The sequence below is a fragment of the Penicillium canescens genome (assembly GCF_028828765.1).
Source record: "Penicillium canescens strain IBT 15451 chromosome Unknown utg000007l_segment0_segment0, whole genome shotgun sequence".
In the NCBI taxonomy this organism is placed as follows: Eukaryota; Fungi; Ascomycota; class Eurotiomycetes; order Eurotiales; family Aspergillaceae; genus Penicillium; species Penicillium canescens.
In genome coordinates this window covers 1663915-1687737 of record NW_026703969.1, presented here as the reverse complement: position 1 = coordinate 1687737, position 23823 = coordinate 1663915, and the positions used below count along the sequence as shown (strand labels likewise).

Sequence of the window (23823 nt, the reverse complement as noted above, 5' to 3'; positions counted from 1 at the left end):
ATGACTAAACAACCTGTCAGCGGGAGTTGGGGCTCTTCAAGTCAATAAGTGGCTCCGAATCAACAGAGCCAGTGCAAAATTTGATGTTGGTGGTCGGTGAGGGGGTGGGGGTGGGGGTGGCGCTTCGTGCAGACCACACTGCAGTGTCAGTAAACCCCGCCACCCCGCCAACCCGGCCCAATATGGAGCCGAGTAACAATGTTGAGATGAGGAAGTGGTACACAGTATAACTACCGACAGGCAATTCCCCTAAAGCTGAGGTAATCTCCCTTTAACTGGAGATTAATGTAGTAATAAGTTAAGAAGACATCTATTACCTCGGCTCCGCCACTTAAAACGTCCACTACAAGTCAGTAAGGGCATTATGCAGTATCCCACTGGCTCTGCCCCAACTTTTACCCTACGCCTTGCCATATACTCATCCCTCTTCCTCATCTCCCAACGTTCTGGATTTGTCTCACAATGTCCGAAAATCGGCTGAAATATCAGACATCCGCCGCGGATGTTGATGGATACACTCGTGCTAAGCACCTTTAAATTCCCATCTGCGATGGGATCGAGCTCTGCGCTGACTTATTCCTACCTTTCTCTGCAACCAAGGCGGGGAAGAACGTGCCAGTAATCTGCAGCATGGGACCCTATGGGAAGGATATTCGTGCCTCTAATTTTGGACTGCCGCGTACGCCTATCTACGCTGAGATGGCTGTTCAGAGAGTAGAAATTCAAAGAACAGTGACGGTGTCTCGAAGCCTCGTTCCGGCCGGCCAAGCAAGCTTAATGAGGCTGATAAAGTACGTCTCGTTGATGCTATTCGAGAGAACCCCCGGATTACGCATGAAGACCTTCTTACTGAGGTGTCTCACAAAGTCAAAATGAACTCAATTCGACGCCTTTTAAATGCTGAAAACCTTCGGAAATGGCGATGCAGCTGGCGACCTTATTTGACCGAGGAGCATGCCGTTAAACGGCTTCAATGGGCTTGTCGTTATCAACACTTTACGCCCGAAGATTGGGCTCGCGTCTTTTGGTCCGATGAATGTACGGTGGAGCGCGGAATCGGAGTCCGTCGAGAATGGACTTTTACTCGGCCAAAAGACCAGCCAAAACTCGGACAAGTTCAAGGCCTTCCACAACGGGGAAAGCAGGTTAAGCAGATGTTTTGGGCTGCTTTCTCGGGCGCTACCCGTCGAACTGGCTTAATTCCGCTATTCGGAGATCCGGAATCAGAGCGTGGCGGTGTAAACAGCATCGTTATTCGAGATCTATACCTCCGAATCCTACCTCTTAATATCGAATAAAGGGTCGATTTTTCAGCATGATAATGCGCCAACGCATACTGCCCACGTCGTCCGGGACGCTTTACGGGACTTAGGGATTGAGGTTATGGACTGGCCGCCGCATTCGCCTGATTTGAACCCAATTGAGAACCTCTGGGCGTTGATGAAAGCCGAGATCTATAAGCTTCGGCCTGATCTTATTGATATGAAGAATAATGAGCATACTAAGGCTATTTTAGTAGCTAGTAGCTACAGCACAGATTGCATGGGACCAGCTAGACCTAGACCACCTAAAGCATCTCTCTGAAACGATGCCGCATCGGGTGCAAGCCATTATTGATAGCCAGGGATGGTATACAAAGTATTAGTTAAATGGCATGAGGGTTTAAAGGGAACTGATAGGGACACCTCAACTTTTACTGCGGACACCTCATCTGCTTATATAATCGTTGTCTCGTGCAAATGCCACATTCCACGGCCACAGCCTCAAGGTTGACTATGTATAAAATCAAGCGTCCCTTGCTACAGTACATGTTCGCAAAGTATGACCAATTTTCCCACAGTTAGAGCATTTTACTGCCCTCTTCTGATTCTTCTCCCCATTGTCTTTCTTATCACTTGTCTCATCCACACCCACCTCAAACGAACATCGATCACGCTTCTCTATCCTCCCTGGATCTGCGAATGGAGATTGTCTTTTCTGAGACTTGAATAGTGGATTTGGCAGTCGAGGTTCCAAAAGGGGTAGACCTGTAGAGCCGTGCCTAGCTTTCGTATACCAGAATGAATGGAACTCCTAAGTTCAATCGGAATACTGCATTGAAGAAGAACGGTCAATCGATGAGCACAAGGCAAGCCCATTGTGACAGTCCAGACATTGCTGCATGCTGGTAGAGGTGAACGCTCTGTGGCGTACCTAGCTTTCTGGGACTGTTGCTCAATAAGCTTAATAGCATGTCGAGTAATTTGTGTGGTGACCTTTGAAGAGATCGGGCGTGATGTGACAAGAGGATTCTCTAAACGGTCACGCGCAACGTCCAACTTGAGAATGTCAATTTGAGTTTGGATGGCTCGCTTCACTTGTTCAAAGACAATCAACATGCTGCCAGATGAGGATCCGATATGCTTTTTGATAAAGGCATGTGAGCCTTCAACACGTGAAGTTGCAGCGTTTCCAAGATGCAGATGTTGCCGAGTCCAGGCGACGACAAATTTCTGTTTATGAATAAGCCACACCCCCTTCACATAGTGAATAACAGACTGATTTTTCGCGCACTTAGACTCAAGGTCAGCAAGTCGTTTATTATATTCATCTTCTGTCGGGGAGTGGACAAGCTTCATCCAAAGACCGTAGAATTCATCAAACCCTTCCGAAGTGGCAAATTGACCTTTAGCTCTTGCAGTCACGTTCTTATTGATATGCCAAATGCAAAGTAGGTGCGGATTCAAAGGGCAGACTTTCTCGATAGCATTTACTAACGCGAGATCTCGATCAGTATAAAGAACTGGAAGATGTTCAGAGCGCTGGAGAAACGAGAAGAAAGTTTGTAAAGCCCACACATAGCTCTCAGTGGTCTCGTTGTGCATAAAGCACAATGCAACGCTGAAGGTAGCATTCGATGGTGATACTCCAACAATGTGAAGAAGAGGCATTTGATATCGATTTGTCTTATACGTACAATCTAAGACGAAGACCCTGTTGTATCTGTTGGCGAACTCAATCGACTCTCTATGCGCAAATATTAGAAACATTGCATGGCCTTCAGAGTCTTGCTTGAACCCGAATCTCCATTCCTCTTGAACCAACAGGTCATGAAGATATTCAAGAGGTGATTTCCCGCCTAGCTTTTCCCGGCGGATCGTCTGCCGCTTGTTGTAGATGTCGCGAGATATCAATGGAATTGAAGGTTCTTTCTCACGAAGAAGAGTCAAAATGTCTCTCGGTTGTGTTCCGATCTCCACCATTTGGCTGAGGTCTTGTAATTGGTCACTTGTAAGCTGGCGGGCTTGTGGATGACCCATAAGATCGTCAGCCTCATGGTTGTGAGTGGGACATCGAATTTGTAACTCCCATCTGTTATTTGGGAGCCTCTTTCCGTAGAGCTTGAACGGACAATTAATTCTCCTTGTGGTGGTAAATCGCTGCTTTGCTCCGTCTGGAGCTGTCAATCGATCCCTGTGTTGTCCCCCTCGATCACAGCCTAGAATGACTTGTCTGTTGGCTGTTGAGCGATGTATAGTGATAATATAGCCATGCCGGATAGCATGTTGACGAACAGAGATGAGCAACTCCTCGCGGCTGTTGAAGATGTCTTCTTTAGGGGGTTCCATGGTCTCCTAGGTTTCTACTGGGAAATTGAAATAAACCGGGAAATTTGTTTTGACCAAGGGAGATGGAATGTGTGGCATTTGCACGAGACAACGATTATATAAGCAGATGAGGTGTCCGCAGTAAAAGTTGAGGTGTCCCTATCAGTTCCCGCTGATGGGTTCTTGGCGGGCTAGCGGGTACCCATGGGGTACCCGAAAAAGCAATATGGCGAGGTCTAGCTGCGATTTTCCAGTATGGGGATGAAAATGGAGCCGGTCAAGACTAGTAGGCCATCGTGAATCTGTGTAGCCGTAGAACTCCCCAATGATTGATTTTCACATACCTGTCAACCTCATTAATCGACTCAACTTGAGTAATTCGAGGTCCAAGTGGGCATCTAGCCAATTGCCCATTTTCTACTATACTATGATCCATCCTGCTACTTTAGCCGAATTAAAAAGAAATCTTGTTTATTTTTATTTTTAGTCTTTTAATTTATTTTCATTTTTTAACCTACGTCGAAACAATGGTACGATGTGCATTGCTATATTAGATGGTGAAATGGGGATGGCTCAATGGCAGTCTGGCATAGCAGACAGGTCGATATCATGGATGAAGGATCAAGCAACCAACACTCCCTAGACAGCACTAGTAGACAGCGGAGCGTATACCCTGAGACTTCTTCATAATAAAAGGGCTGGAAACGAAAAGAGTGAATTGTACGATGCTAGCCCAGTCCTCTGCTGGAATCCCAACATGGAGGAATGCTATCTGACTGGCCACGTGACTAATAGTCCGCCCATCTTTCTACTATGTCACCGGTTCCACCACTACAATGGGTATTTAATTATTAAACTCATTTTTTGCGAGCTGTGAGTTCCGCTATGACCACTTGCCTCCCAAATGGAGACTTGTTCTAAGTAGATATGGTGAGTTGAGTACAGTAGACATAAGTTATATTCTCGCTGTTTGTAGTTTCTCAACCATCTCTTCCAGAGTTTGCTCTCAGCGTGATTTCCTGGTTGCCGTCCGTTCTTTTACTCTTTTACGTACCCCATCCACCACGATGCCGACAGGTGACTATGTTCCTTGGACTGAGACTGAGGAAGAAAACCTCGAACCATGGTTATTTGTGTTGTAGTTCAAAGGAAGATTGAATTGTACTGAACTAGAGGGAATAACTGAGGCTATATATACACAAAGAGTAGATCAAGTTGATTGGAAATCAACTTGTTTCTTCGTATAGACACCTCGGGATTAATTCCGATGGTACGGCTTGGTTCCTGATCTGCACCAGCCTCATATCACAACATTCCCCCTCAGGATCGCTTTGCGCGCAAGGCGATACTGGAATAACGCTGTGCAGCCAAGCCTCGGTAAAACCACTTAAAAACCTTCATGGGAAAATAAAGTGGAAAGAGCGCCTGCGCTGTCAAATTTGTTGCCTCTGAGTCTTCAAGGCTACGATTCCAAGGAGACTACAGAACATGGCAAAAGCCGTTGGTCCCAACGGCTTGGTGAGACCGTCAGCGGCCTGTTCCTCAGTCGGAACGTATTGAAGGCTGATCTCGCCTGTATTCAGCACTGCTCGCTGGTAATGGAATTTCACGTTGAAATGCTTGGTCCGTTTGTGGAACTCAGGATTGCGAGAAAGTGCAATGGCGGACTGGTTATCAGCCATGATATTGGTGACCGGGGACCGATACAGTTGCGTCTCGGCCAGGAAGGTCCGCAGCCACTGTAGATGCAGAATGGCATTATATTGTCCAATGTACTCAGCATGAGTCGTAGAGGTGGCTACTTCCCCCTGTCTCTTGGACGACCAGGAAACCGGCGCACCCGCAAGTTGGAATACGTAGCCGGACGTCGAGTAAGCTCCGTCAGTGACGACGGACCCACCAAAGTCGGCATCCGTGTATCCAATCAATTGACCACTGCGGTATATGATGCGATGGTACTGTGTGGCTTTGACATAGCGAAGCAACCGCTGCAGAGCGACTTGGTGGTGCGATTGCGGCTGAGCCGTGAAGCGACTCAACATGCCCAGCGCGAACGCAATATCCGGTCGCGTGCCAACCATCAGATACATCAACGAACCAATGGCAGTCGCATAACGAGCTTTTGCTTCCTCGTCCGGAGGTTCCTCGTCTGGACGATGATTCAGGATGTGCTTGGGATTCATCGGCGTAGACTTCGGTTGACAACTCTCCATGCCAAAGTCGGAGAGCACCTTCTGGATGTACTGGTGTTGGTGAATGGACACGGACCCATCGACGTGATAGTCGAACTGGATCCCGAGGAACGAACGCGGGGTGCCCAGATCGTTCAGTCGGAACTCTGTTTGCAATGCTTGTTGCACTTTTTCGATTTCGTGCGTGTTTGCCGCAGCAACAAGGAAATCATCGACATAGACACAAACGACGCAATTCGATTTGTAAAACACGCAGTTGTCTGATTGGGCCATGGTGAAGCCATGAGAAGCCAGGACGCGGTGGACGCATTGGTACCAAATCCGCGGAGCCTGCTTCAGGCCATACAGTGAGCGGCGTAGCCGACACACGTACCCTGGCTCTTCAAAGCCTTCGGGCAACTCCATATAAATACAGGAATCGACGTCTCCATGGAGAAATGCGGTGACCGCATCGAATTGGTGGAGTTTCCATCCGCGCAACACGGCGCTGGCTACAATGCAGCGGACGGAGTCCATTCGCGACACAGCAGCAAACGTTTCGTGATAGTCGATGCCATGTTTCTGCCGGTAACCTTTGATGACCAATCGCGCCTTGCGCGTTCCGTTGGCTTTGGTCTTGAAGACCCATTTACAGCCAATCACATGATCTCCGGCTGGGATGTCCTCTCGCCGAACCTTTTCCCATGTTCCGTGTTCGAGAAGCGACGCATATTCTTTCTGGATGGCGGCCCACCATTCCAGCTGGGTTGGGCCTGACACGGCCTCGTGGAAGGTCGCCGGGTCGACTTGTCTGGCCGGTGCGGTATTCAATGTGCCTGCCGAGTACACCTTGCCTAGTGACTCCAGGAGTCGCCGCGACGGTCTTCGTCTGCGACCATAGATCGAATACCCAAGATCCGATGTCAAGTCGTTTCCTTGTTGGCTTGGATTGACCACTGGAAGTGTTTCTTCCACACGCCCAGATGGCGTTTTCTCTTCCTCGTTTGAGGAATTCGGCGATAGAGGTGGTGTTGGCAGCCCGCTAGCTGATGAGGGCAGTGGTGGAAAGACAGGTGATGGAGGAGCATTGTCCGGGAGGTCGTTGCCTGTTTCCCCCTCGATGAGTGGCGCCACCGGGGTCCTCTCATCGAACTCGACATCACGGGAAAAGACTGTCTTGCCAGAATGTATCTCATAGAGCTTGTACTGGTTCGGTTCACAATAGCCTAGCAATCGACACTCGGATGATCTCGGTCCGAGTTTTGCTCGATGTTCCTTTGGGATTAAGACCCATGCACGGGAGCCGATCCGTCGCAGATGCAAGAGCGAGGGCGGCTTCCCATATAGAATTTCAAACGGTGTCTTCTTCTGTAAGATCGATGCTGGCGCGCGTAGCTTCAGATAGACCACCGTGTCCAAGAGCTCGACCCACCAGGGAGGAGAAAGGTTCGCATCGGACAGGAGCGTGTTGATCCGCTCCCGGATAGTACGATTGGTGCGTTCGGCCAGCCCATTCTGCCCTTTGCAGTATGGCGGCGATGTGTCGAACTCAACTCCCTGGGATTCGAGATGTGTTCCAATTGGCAGATATTCTCTCCCGTTATCGGTGAGGAATCTTCTGATCTGGGCGCCGAACTGTCGGTGCACCCAGGCCTCAAAATGTCGGAACTTCTGGAGCGCTTCATGCTTCCATCTCATGGCATAGGCCCACGAGCCACGAGAATAATCGTCAGTAAAGGTGATCACGTACCTGGAGCCATCTTTGGCAATCGGCATCTCCATGATGTCCGAATGGATCAATTCAAATATTCTCGTTGAATGCAGACGTGGCCGTCTTGCGCGGGAGTTCCTCTTCTGATGCTGCTTACCCGACATGCACGCCGGGCACTGCGGCGTTGCCAGCAGCTGCGCCTGTGTCAGCGGTCGGTACGGAGTGCCGGTCTGCCGGAGGACCACCCTCAAGTCTCCCCGGTTCAGATGTCCCATCCGAGCGTGCCACAACGCTTCGGAGGCCTGGTCCACTCCTTTGCACGCACCTTCTTCGAGTATCACAGCTTCACCGCCGAGTTCAGAGGTTGACGCTGCGCATTCTGCGCCACTTGACTCCTGAGGCTCGTCGACGTCCATGGCCACCGCCTGCGGTTCCAGGGAATCTGCATGGTCATGGGTCGCCGGCGCCCTCGCCAGTTGGACTCGCTCTCGAGATCTCTTGCTCACATGGCACCGCAGGATCAACAGATCCTCCTCCGCATGGTAGGCGGTCCCCACGGTTCGTCCTCGGCGTTGCACAAAGACGTTCTGCGGGTGCGCCACCACCGAGTAGCGGTCTCGCAACAGCTTCGGCACGCTGATCAGGTTCATCCCGACGCGCGGCGCGAAGTACACGTTCTTCAACACCAGGGGTGGGTTGAACTTCCCCCGGAGCGTGAGCTTCACCGTACCAATCCCTTCGGCTTCCACTGGATCGCCCGCCGTGTCCAACATCTCGCGGTGGGGCCGCAGACTGCTGAAGCAGCTCCGGTCCCAGCAGATGTGGCTGGTGGCGGCCGAGTCCAGGATCCATCGGGGTTGCGGTGCGTGGGTATAAAGGGTCGTCACCCTCGCCCTCACGATATTGATCCTCGGTCTCTTGGAAGTCGGCGGGCCCTGCCGATCTTCCATCTGGCTTGATGGTATCATTTGCAAATTATTTCTTGGTGAGCCGGAAACACTCCGTTCAGCCTTCAGGGCATGGTCCCTGGACGGCTGAGCTTCTCGCTGTTTCTTCCAGCACTGTGCGACCACATGGCCGCGCTTCTTGCAATAGTTGCATTTCTTGGCAGTCTGCTGCACCGTATTGACGGACGGGCCAGACGTTGCCTGCAAGGGTGTTGGAGCTTCTTTTCTCCGAACCGTCTGCTCAGCATTAGACAGACGGTTTCCGATCGTGGTCGGATTCACCGGATCCTTGTCATTCTGAATGGCATCCACAACTAGAATATATTCCGGTCCGATCTGCGTCAGTAAGATCGCAATGTGCGTTCGATCGCCAATGGATCCGGGCACGATAGCATTCAATCGATGTACGAGCAACCGTACCCGATCGACAAATTCGCGGGCACTGCCGCAGCGCTCGCCAGTGGTTTCACGAAGCTGCGCAAACAACTCGCAGAACGTGGCGAGTTCCATTCGCCGGTACCGTTCTTCAAGTTCATTCCAGAGGTCGTGGGACGTCTCTAGTCCTGCGACATGAATGCTAATGTGGGGGGACAGATACCGGAAAATGGTGTGGTAGGCCTCAGCTTCGCGGCGCGACCATTCACGGTGGCGCTCGAATGCCTGGACCTCCACTTCGAGGCGCGCTTCAATGGTGCGCTGCCTCACCGCCCCAACCAGGTGCGGCTCCACTAAGGGGTGGATATCCGCCGAAATGGGTTTGGCGTACTTGAATAAGCAGTCAGGACGCTGGAGGTCGCCCGACACGACATCCCAGACCTGCCTCGCTTTGAGGTAGGACGTCATGAGACGTTTCCAGGTCGCGAAGTTGTCGCTTCCTGTCAAAGGCTCGATGGCCGTGACGGCTCGGTCGGGCGAGTCGTGGACCAGAGCAGACATGGTGATGATTTGTAAAAGCGGGGTAGATATTCAATCAAGCAGGTAAAGATGATTCTCAGATGAGCAGAGACGGCACCCGAGAGTTGCTCCCGGGCTCATAACCTGTTGTAGTTCAAAGGAAGATTGAATTGTACTGAACTAGAGGGAATAACTGAGGCTATATATACACAAAGAGTAGATCAAGTTGATTGGAAATCAACTTGTTTCTTCGTATAGACACCTCGGGATTAATTCCGATGGTACGGCTTGGTTCCTGATCTGCACCAGCCTCATATCACAACAATTTGAATATGAATGGATGTCATGGGAACAAAGGGCTAAGGAATATTCCAAGCAACACGATAAGTACAGGTCATTCGAGTCCCTGCGAGGAAAGCGCAATCAGCTTCGGAAAGGGATTCGAAGACGGCGACCGATCGCAGACAAATCGACTTCACGGTCCCGTACCAGGGCTCGGTACCAACGTCAGATGCTTCCGGAGGGCTTCCCTCCTCGCTCTCCGACCTTCAGGCTAAAATCTGCGGATCCTTGGTCTCATCAGCTAATGCAGCAAGTGCGTCGATATAGATTACGCGACATCAGGCTTCTGCACCATCCTCGCAAAATCAAGAAGACTCCCAGCCCGCAATCTCACCAAACAATGCCACACCGGGTAGGTCAAGATAAAACCAGAATATACCTCACATTGCTAATCATTGACTGCCTTCTCAGTCTATATATCTCCCAAGCCTGTATTCCGTCGACATGAACTACTTACCGTATTGCTAAATGTGCATGCCCGAAAATGGCCCGCACGTTTTAGTTTTGGGCAAACGATGTCAATATCCCCCCAGACCTCCTGGACCTCTTTACATAGACCAAACACTTCCTTTAAAAAGCTCTGAAGGGATCGACTGAAGCTCCCAAAATCTTTGTTCTGGGGTACATAGTGATCGCCGAAGAATTCATAGGGCCATGGGTTTGAGCAATGTCGTGCGAGGTTCCGTGTCTGTGCAGTAGAAATCGTTGCATCCAACTCGCCGACGGCGTGGAACATTGGAGTTACAATCTAAGGGAGATAGAAAGCTTAGTAGCATTCATTCTCTAATTTGAAGCCGCTCAGACATATTGCTGAACACTATTTATTCAAATCAGGCGTATCCCCAACACGACGGAATAGGTCGATTGTATATGTAAGCAGCGATCCTCCTGAGACTCAATGCAGTTTCTAGTTCCAGTAAGTGGGTCACGACTCTTAGAACAAATGGTGTCGTTCTTTAGAATGATGCAAGGAGCTATTTCTCACATTAGGAAAGGGTACCTATATCCACATACGTGAGCTACTGTACTATCTTCATGGGCGGTGAAAGAAATTGCGACGCATGTCCAATCCATTTTGGCACTCTCGTGAACGTTGAAGGTACAAGTCATGTTCTAAGCGAGGATTTAGAACAGTAGTGGTTAGAACGTAAGCCGTGCGCGATTACTTGAATTCAGAATTGAACGCTGGATCTAATTATTGTTAAGACGAAATGGCGGTTTCCCCTTGAGGATGGGCAAACGAAAATGAGTGATGTATAAAAGCGGATGAGTAGTGGCCAATAACAAATTAACCCTGCATACGTACTTGCTCTTTTATCAGTCAAGGCATTGAAGCCACTATTGGAACAACCAAGAAAGGGTAGGCATAGAAGTCTGCAGTTTATGACGGGCTCCCCCACAGCCCACTGTAGTCTAGCAGGTCGTCATATTGTACAGACCTGGACACTGAAGGATTACCTACGAATCGTGCACAAATGCTTAGTCCCCTCACCACTCCTTGTCACTGGGCATGGAAGCGCTGAGCTTAACAATTTATTCCACTTCTCATTGTCAACCAGAGGCACAGTTGACACCCATTCTGAAACAGTTATTGACTGCTATTCTCCCCCCCGGTTATAACAGCGTATCTGCTCAAGAATGGAGATGGCCGGACCCATTGTCATCGTCCACATGTACTGAGGATATCTTCCTCTCCTTGCCAGCTTCCCGACTTCCGAAAATGCTGGACTGGGCTGACATCCGGGTCTGCGTTTTGGATCAAGAAACCGATGAAATGGTAGCAATATATCCATTTTTCCTCCCGCGGGTGGAATCAATGCTAGGAAGCTTGTCCAAAGCTTGTAAGCTAGTGCAAGAAGTTGCCGCGAGCCATGACATAAAGGAATTTGAATGTCAATTATCCATTTGGCTTTGTAACCAAGGAGAGTCCAATGCTGTGACTCTAAAGACCGCTTTCAGCTCATATTTCCGCCCAAGTGCACCAGAATCTGCTTGATCCATCGATTTTCTGTAGTAGCTAATGAGAACTTGCTCAGAGTGCAGTTCTACCTCATCAGACGACGGCAGCTTTGCAAGTGCATGTGCATGCCGGGGTAGGCGTGAGAGTTGGAGATTGATCTGCAAGAGGCGTCTCAGTAGCCGAGTTACTGGCTGAAGTTGAAGCCAAAGATTGACTGTTTGTAGGTGTTGGTATCACCAGCTAGGTACTGTGTACACAGTTAAGTGGACAGTGGTTATGCTTCCAAAGCAAAGGTCAATTTGATTCATGTAAAAAATAGATAGATAGATAGATAGATAGATGTTCCTTCTAGGTCAAGGCCCAATACCCCTGAATCCATACGGCGGGAGCCGTTGCTTAGCAAGATTACGTACAACCCGTCTTCGCTTATTCTGACGGGAGTATATGTCCCGACACTGGCAACTTTTCTTTGTGCAAAGGCCAGTGTCCCCAATTAGGAAATGAACGAACGAACAAAACGAACGAGCAAAAAACGAACGAGCAAAAAACGAACGAGCAAAAACGAACGAGCAAAAACGAACGAGCAAAAACGAACTTCGATCATACTGTACCTCCTTGCATCTGTAGGTCTCACGATACCCTCCTATTGTCTCTCCACCCATCCCTCAACTCGCACTCGTAAGGTGTTTGTGCTGATGAACTTCTCCAGGGCCTTGTTAGGGTCTGCTTTGGTCATTGCATCCGCTGGATTGTCGTTCCCGTTAATCCACCTTATTTCCATTATCTCTCTCCGCTCGTATGACTGGCGAAGTGCCATGATGTCAATCATGAGGCGTTTCTCCTTCGTGGTCCCAAGCTTGACGAGGCATTCATAAAGGGAGTATGAATCCGTGCATACGATGGTAGGGATCTTCCCACAACCAAGTTGGTCCGTGATCATCTTGATTGTTGTGCCGATTGCAATTGCCATGTCGACACCTCCTACCATCCCATAGATCTCTGAAGCCAGAACGCTCCTAGTAACGCGTTTGCTCTTGGTTGAGCTCCAGTGGATCAGGTTTCCGGTGATCTCGAATTCCTCATTCTGTGCGGACTCGTTTGCAAGGATGATCTCATATCCAATCTGGGAGCTGAAATCTTTGTTGTTCGCGAAGGATCCATCGACGAATACGAAGAGCTTTGCAGTTGACAGATCTATGGCGATATATTTGATGCCCCTGTCTTGGTTCTTCATCTGCCACTTGATGCGTTTGTTCAACGCGTTGACGTCGGCTTCCGTAGGGTCCTGGTGTTGGGCGGCAACGGATAGGTCGAATGCAGCCTCCGGCTGGCAGATCGTTGCAATGTAGGCTCCGCGAGCACGCTGTTCCATATACACGTGCTTAAAGCCCTTGGAATTGTGGTCGATGAGCTTTAGCCTCTTACCCTGCTCCTTTTGGCGTAACTCAACGGTAACGTCTCCTTCCTTCTGCGTCAGAACACAGCCATTGAATATCAGCGGGTTCTCTGGAGATAGAGTATCCTTGGGTTTGGCGCTAAACTTTGCCTCAATTCCTTCTCTTCGAGCGTGGCAAACTCGTCGGTCCCCAAAATCAGTGTATCATCGGTTTGCGTTCCAACAACACCGAAAGCTCCCTTTCCAGTGGAGACCAATAAGCATGGGTCGTAAGTCGATGTGACCATCTCGAGCCTTTCCCGGTGGTGCTTGTGGTACGTTGCCCACCAATGGGTCCCAGCTTCAGGGATCCCGTATAACGGTTTCCGCACTACCATAATTGTGCCTGCTGGGAATTTGCTCTTAATCTCCTTGGGTAGATACGCCAGGATCAGTCGGTTCAATGAGGTTGTTGACTGGACATATGCCTGTGTAATGTCCCGGATCGACAGACTGATGTTCTTTTCGCTCAGTGATGGGGCCAGTGCAACGATGATACGTTGGCTGGCTCGCTGAATCGTCGGAGATTGGGTGAGAATCATCCCTTTTCCTTCGTCATTGTAGGCCTGGATAACAAGCCGTGACTTTTCGAAAGGCGTACCCGTAGCCTTACCCTTGATCTCGTTGACTAGGCGCGAGTTGAAGATGCGTACACCATCGTGCTTCATTGGATCGTATTGCACGAAGTCGAATACCCCTCTGGCTATCAGCCCTTCAATCTCCTTGTTCTGGGACTGCTCGAATGGCGATCCAGGGGTCGTGATAACACCTTCGTTCCTCAACCTGATGGACAGTTCCATGTCGGCTCGTTCTTTACTTGTCATAAGCGCCGTTGAAACGTCTTGTCCTTCCCAGATAGCGTTGATGAATTGATCCTCGAGATCTTGATAATGAGCAGGATTTCGTCGGGTGCTCCGTCGCACGGTTGCCTGCGGCTTCGGTTTATTCTTCGATCCTGGTGGTCGTCCTCGACCTCGTCGTTGGATTTCGACTGGTTTATCGGGCTCGTCAACTTGTTTCGAATCAGCAGTCTTATCCACTTGGTCGTCCTCTGCCCTAATACGACGTTGTCCTCCCTCTCCCTCTAGGAGCTCTTCTCTGTAGTAGGGCTTGACAACAGTTGATCGGAATTTCGTAGGACCATGTGGCATATCCACGGTGCAAGTCTCTCCATCCATTGCTAAGAGCTTATATGGGCCCTTCCATCCGCCTTTCTCGCGCCAGACTCGAACATCTGATTGCAATGGTAGGTCCAACGTGGTGGTAATGTTCGGACCGTTACGCATTGCAAGGGCGTCGTTCACCTGGCGTTCCGCATGCAGGCGACGGATCTCTTTGGTCGCAGCACGGATGGCCTCAGCTCTCTTGACTACCGAAGGTGATGGTGGATCCATTTCGGTCATTCTTGGGTATGCCCCGAAGACAAGCAGCGTTGGGACAATTCCATCTGGTCCGGCTGAGTCGTTGACAGCTTTCACAGCCATCTGCAGGATCATCTCCCTGTCAATACTCTCATCCTTAAGCTCTTCTCTAAGAATTTCGTAGGCACGGCGAAGTGGTGCATGGTATCGTTCCACTTTCCCCACGCTATTATGGGCTTCCACGGGGGCTTCCTTGATCTTGATTGACATTGATGATGCAAGCTGCTTGAACTCGGTAGATGTGAAATTCTTCCCCGCATCGTGCACAACGTAGTCCGGGGGTCCCTGGTAGGTATCGATCCAGCATGCCCGAAGTGTGTCCCAAGCATTGCGTGCAGACATGTCTCTCAGGAATCTCGCAGCACTAAACGATGTGGCTGCATCGACGACTTGCAAAACGGGCTTTCCTTCGATGTATAGGATATCGACGATAACCGAGTAGTTGAACTCATAGTCATCTTTCAAAGTGAATTTGAATCGTCCTGGGGATTTACCTTTCATCTGGCAATTATGGCAGAATTTCGTGAGATAGTCGATGCATTGCGAATCTACCTCATGCCCGGCGCGTTGAAGGATTCGGGTTAGTCTTCGCACTGATGGGTGTCCGAAACGTCGGTGAAGTTGCCGTAGCTCCGCCTCGGTAAGGTGGCTCCATGCTGCTATCTCCTCCAGATTATGCAGCAACATCCATGGATGTCCCCACTTGCGTACGATAGGTACTCTCTTGTCTCCTCGCTCAAGCACGTTCTTCTTGTTTCGGAGCTCCACTCCCATAGCATCCATGTCCTTGAGGCAGAAGAGAAACGGTGTGTTCGTAGGGAGGACATGAAACGTAATAGTTCCAATCGGGGTGCCGACATCGACAGTCCCTAACGAGGGTCTTGGATCCCCGTCGCCGAATTTAATCTTCTGTTCCCCAGCCCGGGACGTATCAAGTCTGACTTTAGGGTCAAGCTTACACAATGCCCTGAATTGAGGCTCACCAGCGGATGAAACCCCAGAGGCTCCAGTATCTGGCATGATGCCCTGGAATGTGTCAGATGAATACCGATTGTCGAGTGTGAACACTTCTGTGGCCTGTCCGTTGGTTTGTCGCTGCTGAAAAATGTCGTCCTTAGTGAAGAAGTGGTATGTTGACTGGTCGTTCAAGATAGATATCATCCTTATCCCGTCGACTTCGCCAAGTTCCGTCAAGAATCCCTCGTGCTCACTATTCTCAATAGTCATGGCTGCGAGTATCTGGCTTTGGTCATGCCTCTCGCCGTCGCCTAGCCCCTCTGTCTCCTCTACACCCTCAAAGTCGCTAATAAACATTTGGAAGTCCTGTGGGGTAGCTGTCCGGCCTGTCGTAAAGAAGTGTTGCTCGCGGAAGTTATCAAGCGATCGTTTCCGTTCCTCCCCAGTATGATACTTCGACCAGCATCCTGGCTTTCCACAGACATAGCATCTCCCCTGGCGGGACCCTTGGTTTCCTCGTCGACTTCCGCGGTAGTCTCCTCGTGGTCCTGAACCACGGAAAGAAGTAAGTTCGCGGTTGTTGCCGTACCCATAGCTTCCTCTGCGCTGGTTATAGCCACCGCGGCTATATCCACGACCTCTTCCTCCGTATGTGCGGTCAGTCCAATGCTGGTCGTACACGTCGTACTCCTCGCAAGCTTGAAATTGCCCCGCATGTGGTGGAAAAATCGCATTGGCAACGGCGGATCGTAGTTCTGCTTGTACCCCCTCTAGGGTGCTCGCCGGCCTGTATAAGGAGAACTTGCATTCCTCGACACCTCTGCAAGCATTGATGGTTTGTTCCCGTAGTGTCGTCTCCGACCGGTATTCTGGTGGTAACCCTGGCTGGATCTTCTCCAGTGTATCGAAGAGCATTTCGAGGCAATCTGAGCGTGACTTCTCAGGATTTTGAGCAATAATCCTCGGGAGGGTAGTCTCTCTCCACTCAGTGATAGATCTCTGACGGTTTTCCTCTGTGTCGAAGTGTGCCCTCATCATCTCTACCATTGTTGGAAAATCCCTTGCCTTTCCTTTGATCCGTGTGAAGTAAAATTTCTCCGCTCTGCCCTTAAGCATAAGGGAGAATGCGATGTGGAACTGATGCTCCTGTAGGCCGATCTTTTCACAGGCGTCGTAGAACTTGACTAACTTTGTGTTGAAGTCATCATACAGTCCTCCGCCATACTTATCGTCCGTGTTGCTGTACTGCCTCGTTACTGCGTCAATCATTCTCGGTAACAGCATGTCCGAGGAACTTTGTTGGAATCTACCGTAATCGGATTGTTGCTGTATGTGATTGTCCATATAGGCTGTATCGGGCGTGACGGCTCTAGCTTCTTCCCATGTCTGGTCGCTTCGTTCGATGTGTGGTTTCTCAACATTCGTCCGTGGGGTTTGAGGATTTGGAGGGTTCACCGGAGTAGCTCGTGCTGCTGGGGCATTTAGACGGATAGTCGGTGATTGGCCGCGTGCAGGGTTCCATCTGGAGTTGAAGTTGTCTGGGTACTCCTTCAGATGGGCCTCGATGTCTTCTTTGGTCCATTCGTGCTGATTGGTCTCTTGAAGGCAGTCGTATAGACCCTTCGCGAAGGATATCCCTATACCGACTTTGATCCATACCCCGTGAGTGGTCAGGTGAAGTCGAAGCATTTTCAATGCGGTTTTGCTTGCCACCTTGAATGTGTCCAGAGTCCATCCATCGAATTCCTCGCGAAAGTCGTTCCATAGGGCACGGTCGGTAATGCACATCATTTTCCATGCCCGCAATACACAAGTTATATGGCCGTTTAGTATTCCTTCCGTCTGGTTCTTCTCATCGAGTGTATCGACGGATTTCCCCCATGTCTTCTCCTCGATAGGGTACGGGAGGTTTTCCGGGACCGGCAGCATGATAGTCGTTCCGGTAAAGACGTGGATAAAGTAGATCGAAGGAATGAGTGTGTTAGGTTGCGTGTCGTGACGGTACTGCAACTGTTTCCCGTTAACGCCTTGTTCGCGTGGTGGACGCAGATCTTCGTTGCGGTTTCAACTGTAGATCTTTTGGAAATCCTCCGTGTCTGAAAGGTACTGCAACCGTTTCCCAATCAGATACCTTGATATCCTTTAGCACACCTTCCGCAATGAGGGTACTGCAACCGTTTCCCCGTTCCCTTGCGGTCAATGCCTCTTCCAGTTCGTGTAAACCGAGCTGTTCTGTGGTTGTAATCAACCACTGATCAGTGTTGGTATCACCAGCTAGGTACTGTGTACACAGTTAAGTGGACAGTGTTTATGCTTCCAAAGCAAAGGTCAATTTGATTCATGTAAAAAATAGATAGATAGATAGATAGATAGATGTTCCTTCTAGGTCAAGGCCCAATACCCCTGAATCCATACGGCGGGAGCCGTTGCTTAGCAAGATTACGTACAACCTGTCTTTGCTTATTCTGACTGGAGTATATGTCCCGACAGTAGGCGTCGAGGTGAATATCGGAGTTGGTGATTGATCTGCAAGGGGCGTCTCAGTAGCCGAGTTACTGGCTGAAGTTGAAGCCAAAGATTGACTGTTTGTAGGCGTCGAGGTGAATATCGGAGTAGGGGATAGATCAGCACGGGCTGTTTCAGAAGCGGACATGTCGATTGTAGTTGAGAACGAGGTCTGACTGCCCGTAAAGATCGGCGTGGTCGTCTGAGAGGAAACTGTTTTACCGATGCTACATCCACTGGGCACCTTAAGACCGTTTTCTAGCGTACAACTAGAAGTATCTCCCTCTCGGTTGTGGAAAGCCACGGTGCCGTTTTTGTTCACTGTCACCCAGGCGACCTGCTCTCCATTTTCAGTGCCACATATATCAATTTTCACCGACTTATCGTCGGAACCGGCACCAGTGAAACCTAAGGGTGTTAACAACAGCGCGTTTGGTTCAGATTGTGTACTCACTCGAACAATCTTTGCCTTTCAGCTTAGCAAAGGTTGCTGAGTAGCCGGTACAGCCGTGGTTATTCTGAGACCACACTCTACAGTTGTTCTCGCCACCAGTGTCCTGAATGATAGCCAAATAACTGCCTGTCACAACATTTCCGATGAAGAAAAGGTAATTGAAGGAACGCATCTTGGACTTTGCGCGGCTTGAAGTCAAGCAAGTGTGGTGATGGTGACGACTGGCTGGGGCCGATAATTATTTATGTCCGGGACTGAATCCTTCAAACCTACATTCTATTATTCTTACTGACTCTTTTAGACGGGGGGGAAAAAAGATGGGGGGGGAATGGAAGCAATTACTTGTGGGAGTGTTCTTGTGGCATAAGTCTCAGCAGTACAGCCGACAGGCCGATTGATTGGAAGCGGCCAGTCCGCTCACATGCCGGCCGGTGGTGGCACTCCAAAATTGCGTGGATATTCCTTGAACAGCTGGGATAATATGAGGGTGCCTGGTATTGGTAGGTCAGCCACTAAGAAGCCCATCCACACCTTTTTTGTGTTTTCTGCCCTCAATAATCAATTAGGCCTATGCAAATGTTCTTCCGCCGCGTCCCCTTATATAGTCCACAGAGCATTTTCTATTCTCCAATTCCAAACTAGGCGCCTTTTCCTGAATACACGTCATTAGTGACCCAAGCCGCGTTTTATCTTCCGTTTGTCCTGCCTGCATCTGCTGTGATAGCTTAATCACAACTTCACAATGGCTGTATGTTCTCACGAAATCTAGACCGGCTTCCTTAGCTTCTGACGAACTATGCCGGGGAAATGGGTACTCCGGAGGAGGGATGTTCTCTTCAATAAATAGCGGAGGATCTCTGTGAGAGTAGGTACTGGACCTTTGACTATGCAAAATCCGAGCAATACTAACCAAGGAAGCTCATCGCTTCATCTGAGGAAAAAGGCGAGTGCTGGAGTCATTGAAACGAACTCGTTCCGGCACCTATAATAAGCGATCCATAACAAGAGACACCTTCTAACTTTCGGCAAATATACAAATATACACTCGCCTCTCTTTTAGAGATTCCAAATAGTAAGATCAATCGCCTCTATTCTGAGGAGGCGAGGCGGAAGAGGGGGCGAGGCGGAAGACGGGGATATGCGGAAGAGAAGGATATGCGGAAGAAGGAGCTATGCGGAAGAGGGGCCAAGCGGAAGAAGGAGCTATGCGGAAGAGAAGGCCATGTGGAATAGGGGGCCATGCGGCAATGTGGAGCCCTTTTCAGTCCCCAGCCTTATAAAAGCTTCCTCCCACCATGTCTCGTCTCTTTTTGTTCCCAGTGCCCCTAAGGGTTTTTTTTCTTCGGCGTCAACCGCTAATTGCATCCATTCATCATGCCCAAAAACAAACGGGCATCATGCGACCGTTGTCGTGAACAGAAGAGGCAGTGTGACCTTTCCTCTCGTATGACAAGGCGAGAAGAATGCTGCTCAAGGTGTGAAGAGCAGGGAAGTGAATGCCGTTTTGAAAGGTCGGAGGCTATCCTCCCACGCAAACGCCAGCGTTTGAAGCTAGAAACACAGTGCATGGGCTCCAGCTCGCATCAAGCAAGAGATCCCTCTGTTGTCACTTCGCGGAGCTCATCGCGCCGTCTGGATGTGGACCACGAGGCCACGAGCGCAGATCACCGCGAGAGTATTGGTCCTCCCATCGAGCATCAGGATGCTCCATTTTTATCGCCAGAAATCCCACTCACAACGGTGTTGTTGGATGAAGCATTCGAATACAGTCCGCAGCGTTCGAGAAGCCCTCTTGCACTTAGCTCTCAAGGGGCTTCATTCCTCCATCGTGTCTTTTCTGGCAAGTCTGAGCCACATCCGTCGGAGCATATACCACCCGTTAGCATCGACACGGAAAGCCCAATGCTTGAGCCGCCAATCTCTGAAAAAAAGTCTCAGACGTTGACTTTGATCGCCTTCCCCTTGTTCATAAAGAACGCACTGCCGTTACAGTGCCGAATGTGCGAGCCGACCAAATCCCGAAACTTTTGGCCTCTTTCGACCAAGTCTTTCCGGATTTCCTCGTGCCTTGGATGGTAGCGGAGAGGGAAGGCCTCAAGGCTCTCGATCGGCCTTGATCCCCGGAACTTTGCCACACGCAGAAATATTCCGGCTCGCCAAACTTGACTCCGTCATAATCGATGAATCAGCACTCGAGATTCCACCACGTCTCGTCATTTTGTGTCATCTCTCCCCCCGCGTCGAATCTGACACATCGTGGCTCTTTTGTGCCAATGCATGTGGTATAAGCATGGCAACCAGGCTTGAAAAGCGCCCAAAGAAGGTCATAAGTAATATGACCGTGCCGCAACATTGATTCGAGACGCTGCGAGATAGAAGCATATGCTTGCTTGAGGTGGTCGATGAGCAGGCGGAGATGCTCCGCATGTTGCCGAGTCATGGTCCGAGCTGTTGTCCACGTTCTCCACACATCTGTCGAGCTCTGGGAGGAAATGGAAAAGGACGTTTTGCTCGATCTAAATCCACGTCAGCGTTCTCTTCGAGATGCTACTCGCTCTCAATTACCGATGGCTTGTCCTCCATCAAGCTAATAGCTTTGATGTGGTGCAGTACCACACGCAGGATGTCGCGTAGGCCTTCCAATTTGATGTCTATGTAGTGCGTCACCTCCTCTGAATTCCGTTCTAACCATACTATTAGTATTGTTTCGGTCTGTCACGCGAAGGTCTGATGTACCGACACGTTCACGGACAACGAATGCATATTCAGCATAGTCGTCCAAGCCACTGCTGGTCTCCACCGGCTCTGCTATCTTGTATTTGCATGCTTCTTTGTCCCAACTATACCCTTGTCAGCCAGTTTCTAAAAAGGAATGGGAAGGGGAGTAGGTGGCTCGTACGTTTCCAGAACAGTCTTGAAATGGGGTGTCGAGGCCCACTTTTCGAACGATTTGAAATCATCCGGGGTAGTACAGATCGGACTGTCGAGATCAGTTTCATTTGCGACCCGGACACCCTCCTTCTTTTCACTGCTTGCTAGACAAGCCTGAGTAGGCTTAGCTGCCACGGACAGTTCAGCTGAAGCACATTCATCGCGAGTGAGCTTCACCAGCAACTTCTTCAGTCGAACCATGTCGGGGCCGTATGGAGACTGGTCCTGGGAGACAGGAGTGTTTGGAGGTTCTCCGCTTGTAAGTTCGAGCAGCGCCGTCTCAAGAAACACACCAAAGAGATGCTGCAGATCCTCCACGATCGTCTGAGACGTAGCTGTCCCCTCCATTGGGCTATCTGGAGGCGTCAAGCCTTGGTGACAGGGAGAAGAAATCTCGTTCAATGCCATGTTGTGCAGTTAAATAACTGGAAAATTAGGTGTGTTATGGGAAGTTGGTATGAATGTGCAAGAGATTGGAATGCCTATGAAGAACAGAAAGGTCGACCGGAGCGAACGGTTACCGAACCACCTAAACGCTTGTTCGTAACTTTATTTCAATCGCCGACAGCTCTTCCTTCTCGGCAAAAGATCATCCGAGACCCCGCCTGTCCCCCGCCCACAGTATCTACAAGTTTATCAGAACACCCAAGATCTGCAGATAATAGATGATAGGTTCTATTCGGGACTGTTGCGTGAGAGCCCCTTGCGTCGGGCCCACGATATCCCGTGCTGGACATCGCACACAAATATCGCCTGGCCTTCCCCTCCCTCGAAAAGAACATCGCCGTTTCGAGGGAGAGCCGGGCTCTCTCCGCGACGGTTTCTTCGCGCCCACCGCGGAACCCCCTCATGTATATTCCACGTATGCTCCCGCATAGCTATTTTTCCTCCTAGAATATACGGAGTGCCACGGGCCCGCCTGCAGCCCTCACGGCGCTGTAGCCCTCCGTCAACGAGGCCTACATCGCCAGTGTTCAGACCGCAGGTGCCCCGTGCGGGCCAAAATATCTCATCCGTCTCCATTTGTGCCAGTGTAGCAATGGTTAGAATAGATGGTTCTTTGAGACGTTCGTAGATAGCTCAAGGCGGTAAGAAATGCGGTGTTAGTAAGATTCACAGAACTAGTTCTCGAAGCTACCGCTCTAGTTGGGACTTTAGCTATTACTGGAGATGATACTCGGATCACAGGTGTGGCTTTTGAGGCGCCCGAATAGCCAAAAGACTGAAAGGGTCTAGTGGTTGGTGTCCCGTGAAGTTTACAGGCGTGGTTCAAACTCGGGAGAGGAAGGCTTTTATGGGAGAAAGCATGGCTAACTGCATCAGTGCTAGCAGCAGAGAGGGCCATTGTTTCACGAATATATCTTATAATTCCCGAACAATAGACCTAACAACAAGTAATTGTCTCTGTAGGATTTTCATCTTCTTATACGTCTCATTCCATGTTCGAACAACAAGGTACTTTATAGAGGTCTTTTCTGGAGGTGTTTAGATGTTCAGAATTAGCTGGGGGTACTTAGTGGTAAGCCTAATTTAAAGGCCCGCCATCAACTTTGTCAAGGCTGGAGAACGTTCACTTGGATCGTCCGTAATGCTGGGCAAAAGGCGCTGCAGCGCTGCAATTCAATGAATCTGACCACCCTCAAACAACACAGTGAGGGATTATTATCTGCTTTTTGCCTTGCTAGTGAGGAAAAGTTTAGGTTAGAGGTCTAAATGATCCTTCATTCCCCGCAGGGCAGATTTTAAGCACAGCAATAGCCGTACATTCTGTATGTTAGGTTGGTGGAGGGGAGTCAACAAGTTCCTAGGAACCGTGCTAGTAAACTGGAACGGAGTGGGGGATCCAGTAGTAGGCCGAGCAACTATAACCGTGTACATGTATATCTAACTGGATACGTTTAGCGTTATTCAAGATAGCGCGTAATAGCACTGCCTCCGATATCTCCGCACAGCTCTTCTAACACCATAGTTTCGTTTCGCCTATATGCTCCCTGTTCATGCCTAGGTGGAGATCATTTCCATCCGGACATTACAGAGAACGGGCTTGAATGCGAACATACGAGATACGCAGGCAGCAGAGACGACTTTGAGCTTAAGAATCAACAAACGGAAGGAGGACTTCCACTAAAAAGCTCCACAATTGCTGCCGTGATTGAGCAATACATCGGCAAATGAGAAATGTATGGATAGCTCAGAATGGTGCGCTAGTGAAGAGAGGGCTACCAACGAAATGTATCGGGAAAAATGCGCCACCAATAGCGTCCAAACCATCCTCCAGGCTTGGATTGTGAAGATTCTTGGCGCTCGACCTGCGAACATCTAGTTGAGTACTCCGTGGCTTGTCCCCTTCGAACGGGTGGATAGGTCTGTGTGCAGCTGGCTTAGTCCCACCGAGAAATGGAACTACTGGGCGCCAAAAATGTACCACATGTGGGGGAGGCACCAATGGGACGAAAATCTTGAAAATACTGCTTTAACATCCACACTGCAACCATATAGTAGCTCTCC

At 49.9% G+C, this 23823-nt stretch overlaps 5 protein-coding genes across 5 annotated transcripts; 1 reads left to right on the top strand and 4 right to left on the bottom strand.

Moving 5' to 3' along the window:
- Window positions 1-5020: 5020 nt before the first annotated feature.
- N7446_010819 (uncharacterized protein) lies at window positions 5021-9352 on the bottom strand (the record flags this gene model as incomplete). Its single annotated transcript, XM_058519562.1, has 1 exon — window positions 5021-9352. One exon carries the CDS (start codon window positions 9350-9352, stop codon window positions 5021-5023), a length of 4332 nt encoding a protein of 1443 aa, XP_058368400.1.
- Window positions 9353-12255: 2903 nt separating this feature from the next.
- On the bottom strand, window positions 12256-17354 carry N7446_010818 (uncharacterized protein; the record flags this gene model as incomplete). Its single annotated transcript, XM_058519561.1, has 2 exons — window positions 12256-13073; window positions 13154-17354. The coding sequence occupies 2 exons, from the start codon at window positions 17352-17354 to the stop codon at window positions 12256-12258; spliced, it is 5019 nt and encodes a 1672-aa protein (XP_058368399.1).
- A 710-nt stretch (window positions 17355-18064) lies between these two features.
- N7446_010817 (uncharacterized protein) lies at window positions 18065-18556 on the bottom strand (the record flags this gene model as incomplete). The annotated part of the gene is made up of 3 exons (XM_058519560.1): window positions 18065-18132; window positions 18198-18338; window positions 18385-18556. 3 exons carry the CDS (start codon window positions 18554-18556, stop codon window positions 18065-18067), a joined length of 381 nt encoding a protein of 126 aa, XP_058368398.1.
- Window positions 18557-19758: 1202 nt separating this feature from the next.
- Window positions 19759-20463, top strand: N7446_010816 (Zn(II)2Cys6 transcription factor domain-containing protein; the record flags this gene model as incomplete). The annotated part of the gene is made up of 1 exon (XM_058519559.1): window positions 19759-20463. The coding sequence occupies one exon, from the start codon at window positions 19759-19761 to the stop codon at window positions 20461-20463; it is 705 nt and encodes a 234-aa protein (XP_058368397.1).
- A 106-nt stretch (window positions 20464-20569) lies between these two features.
- N7446_010815 (uncharacterized protein) lies at window positions 20570-21723 on the bottom strand (the record flags this gene model as incomplete). The annotated part of the gene is made up of 4 exons (XM_058519558.1): window positions 20570-20866; window positions 20950-21068; window positions 21121-21224; window positions 21284-21723. The coding sequence occupies 4 exons, from the start codon at window positions 21721-21723 to the stop codon at window positions 20570-20572; spliced, it is 960 nt and encodes a 319-aa protein (XP_058368396.1).
- Between the last annotated feature and the right edge of the window lie 2100 nt (window positions 21724-23823).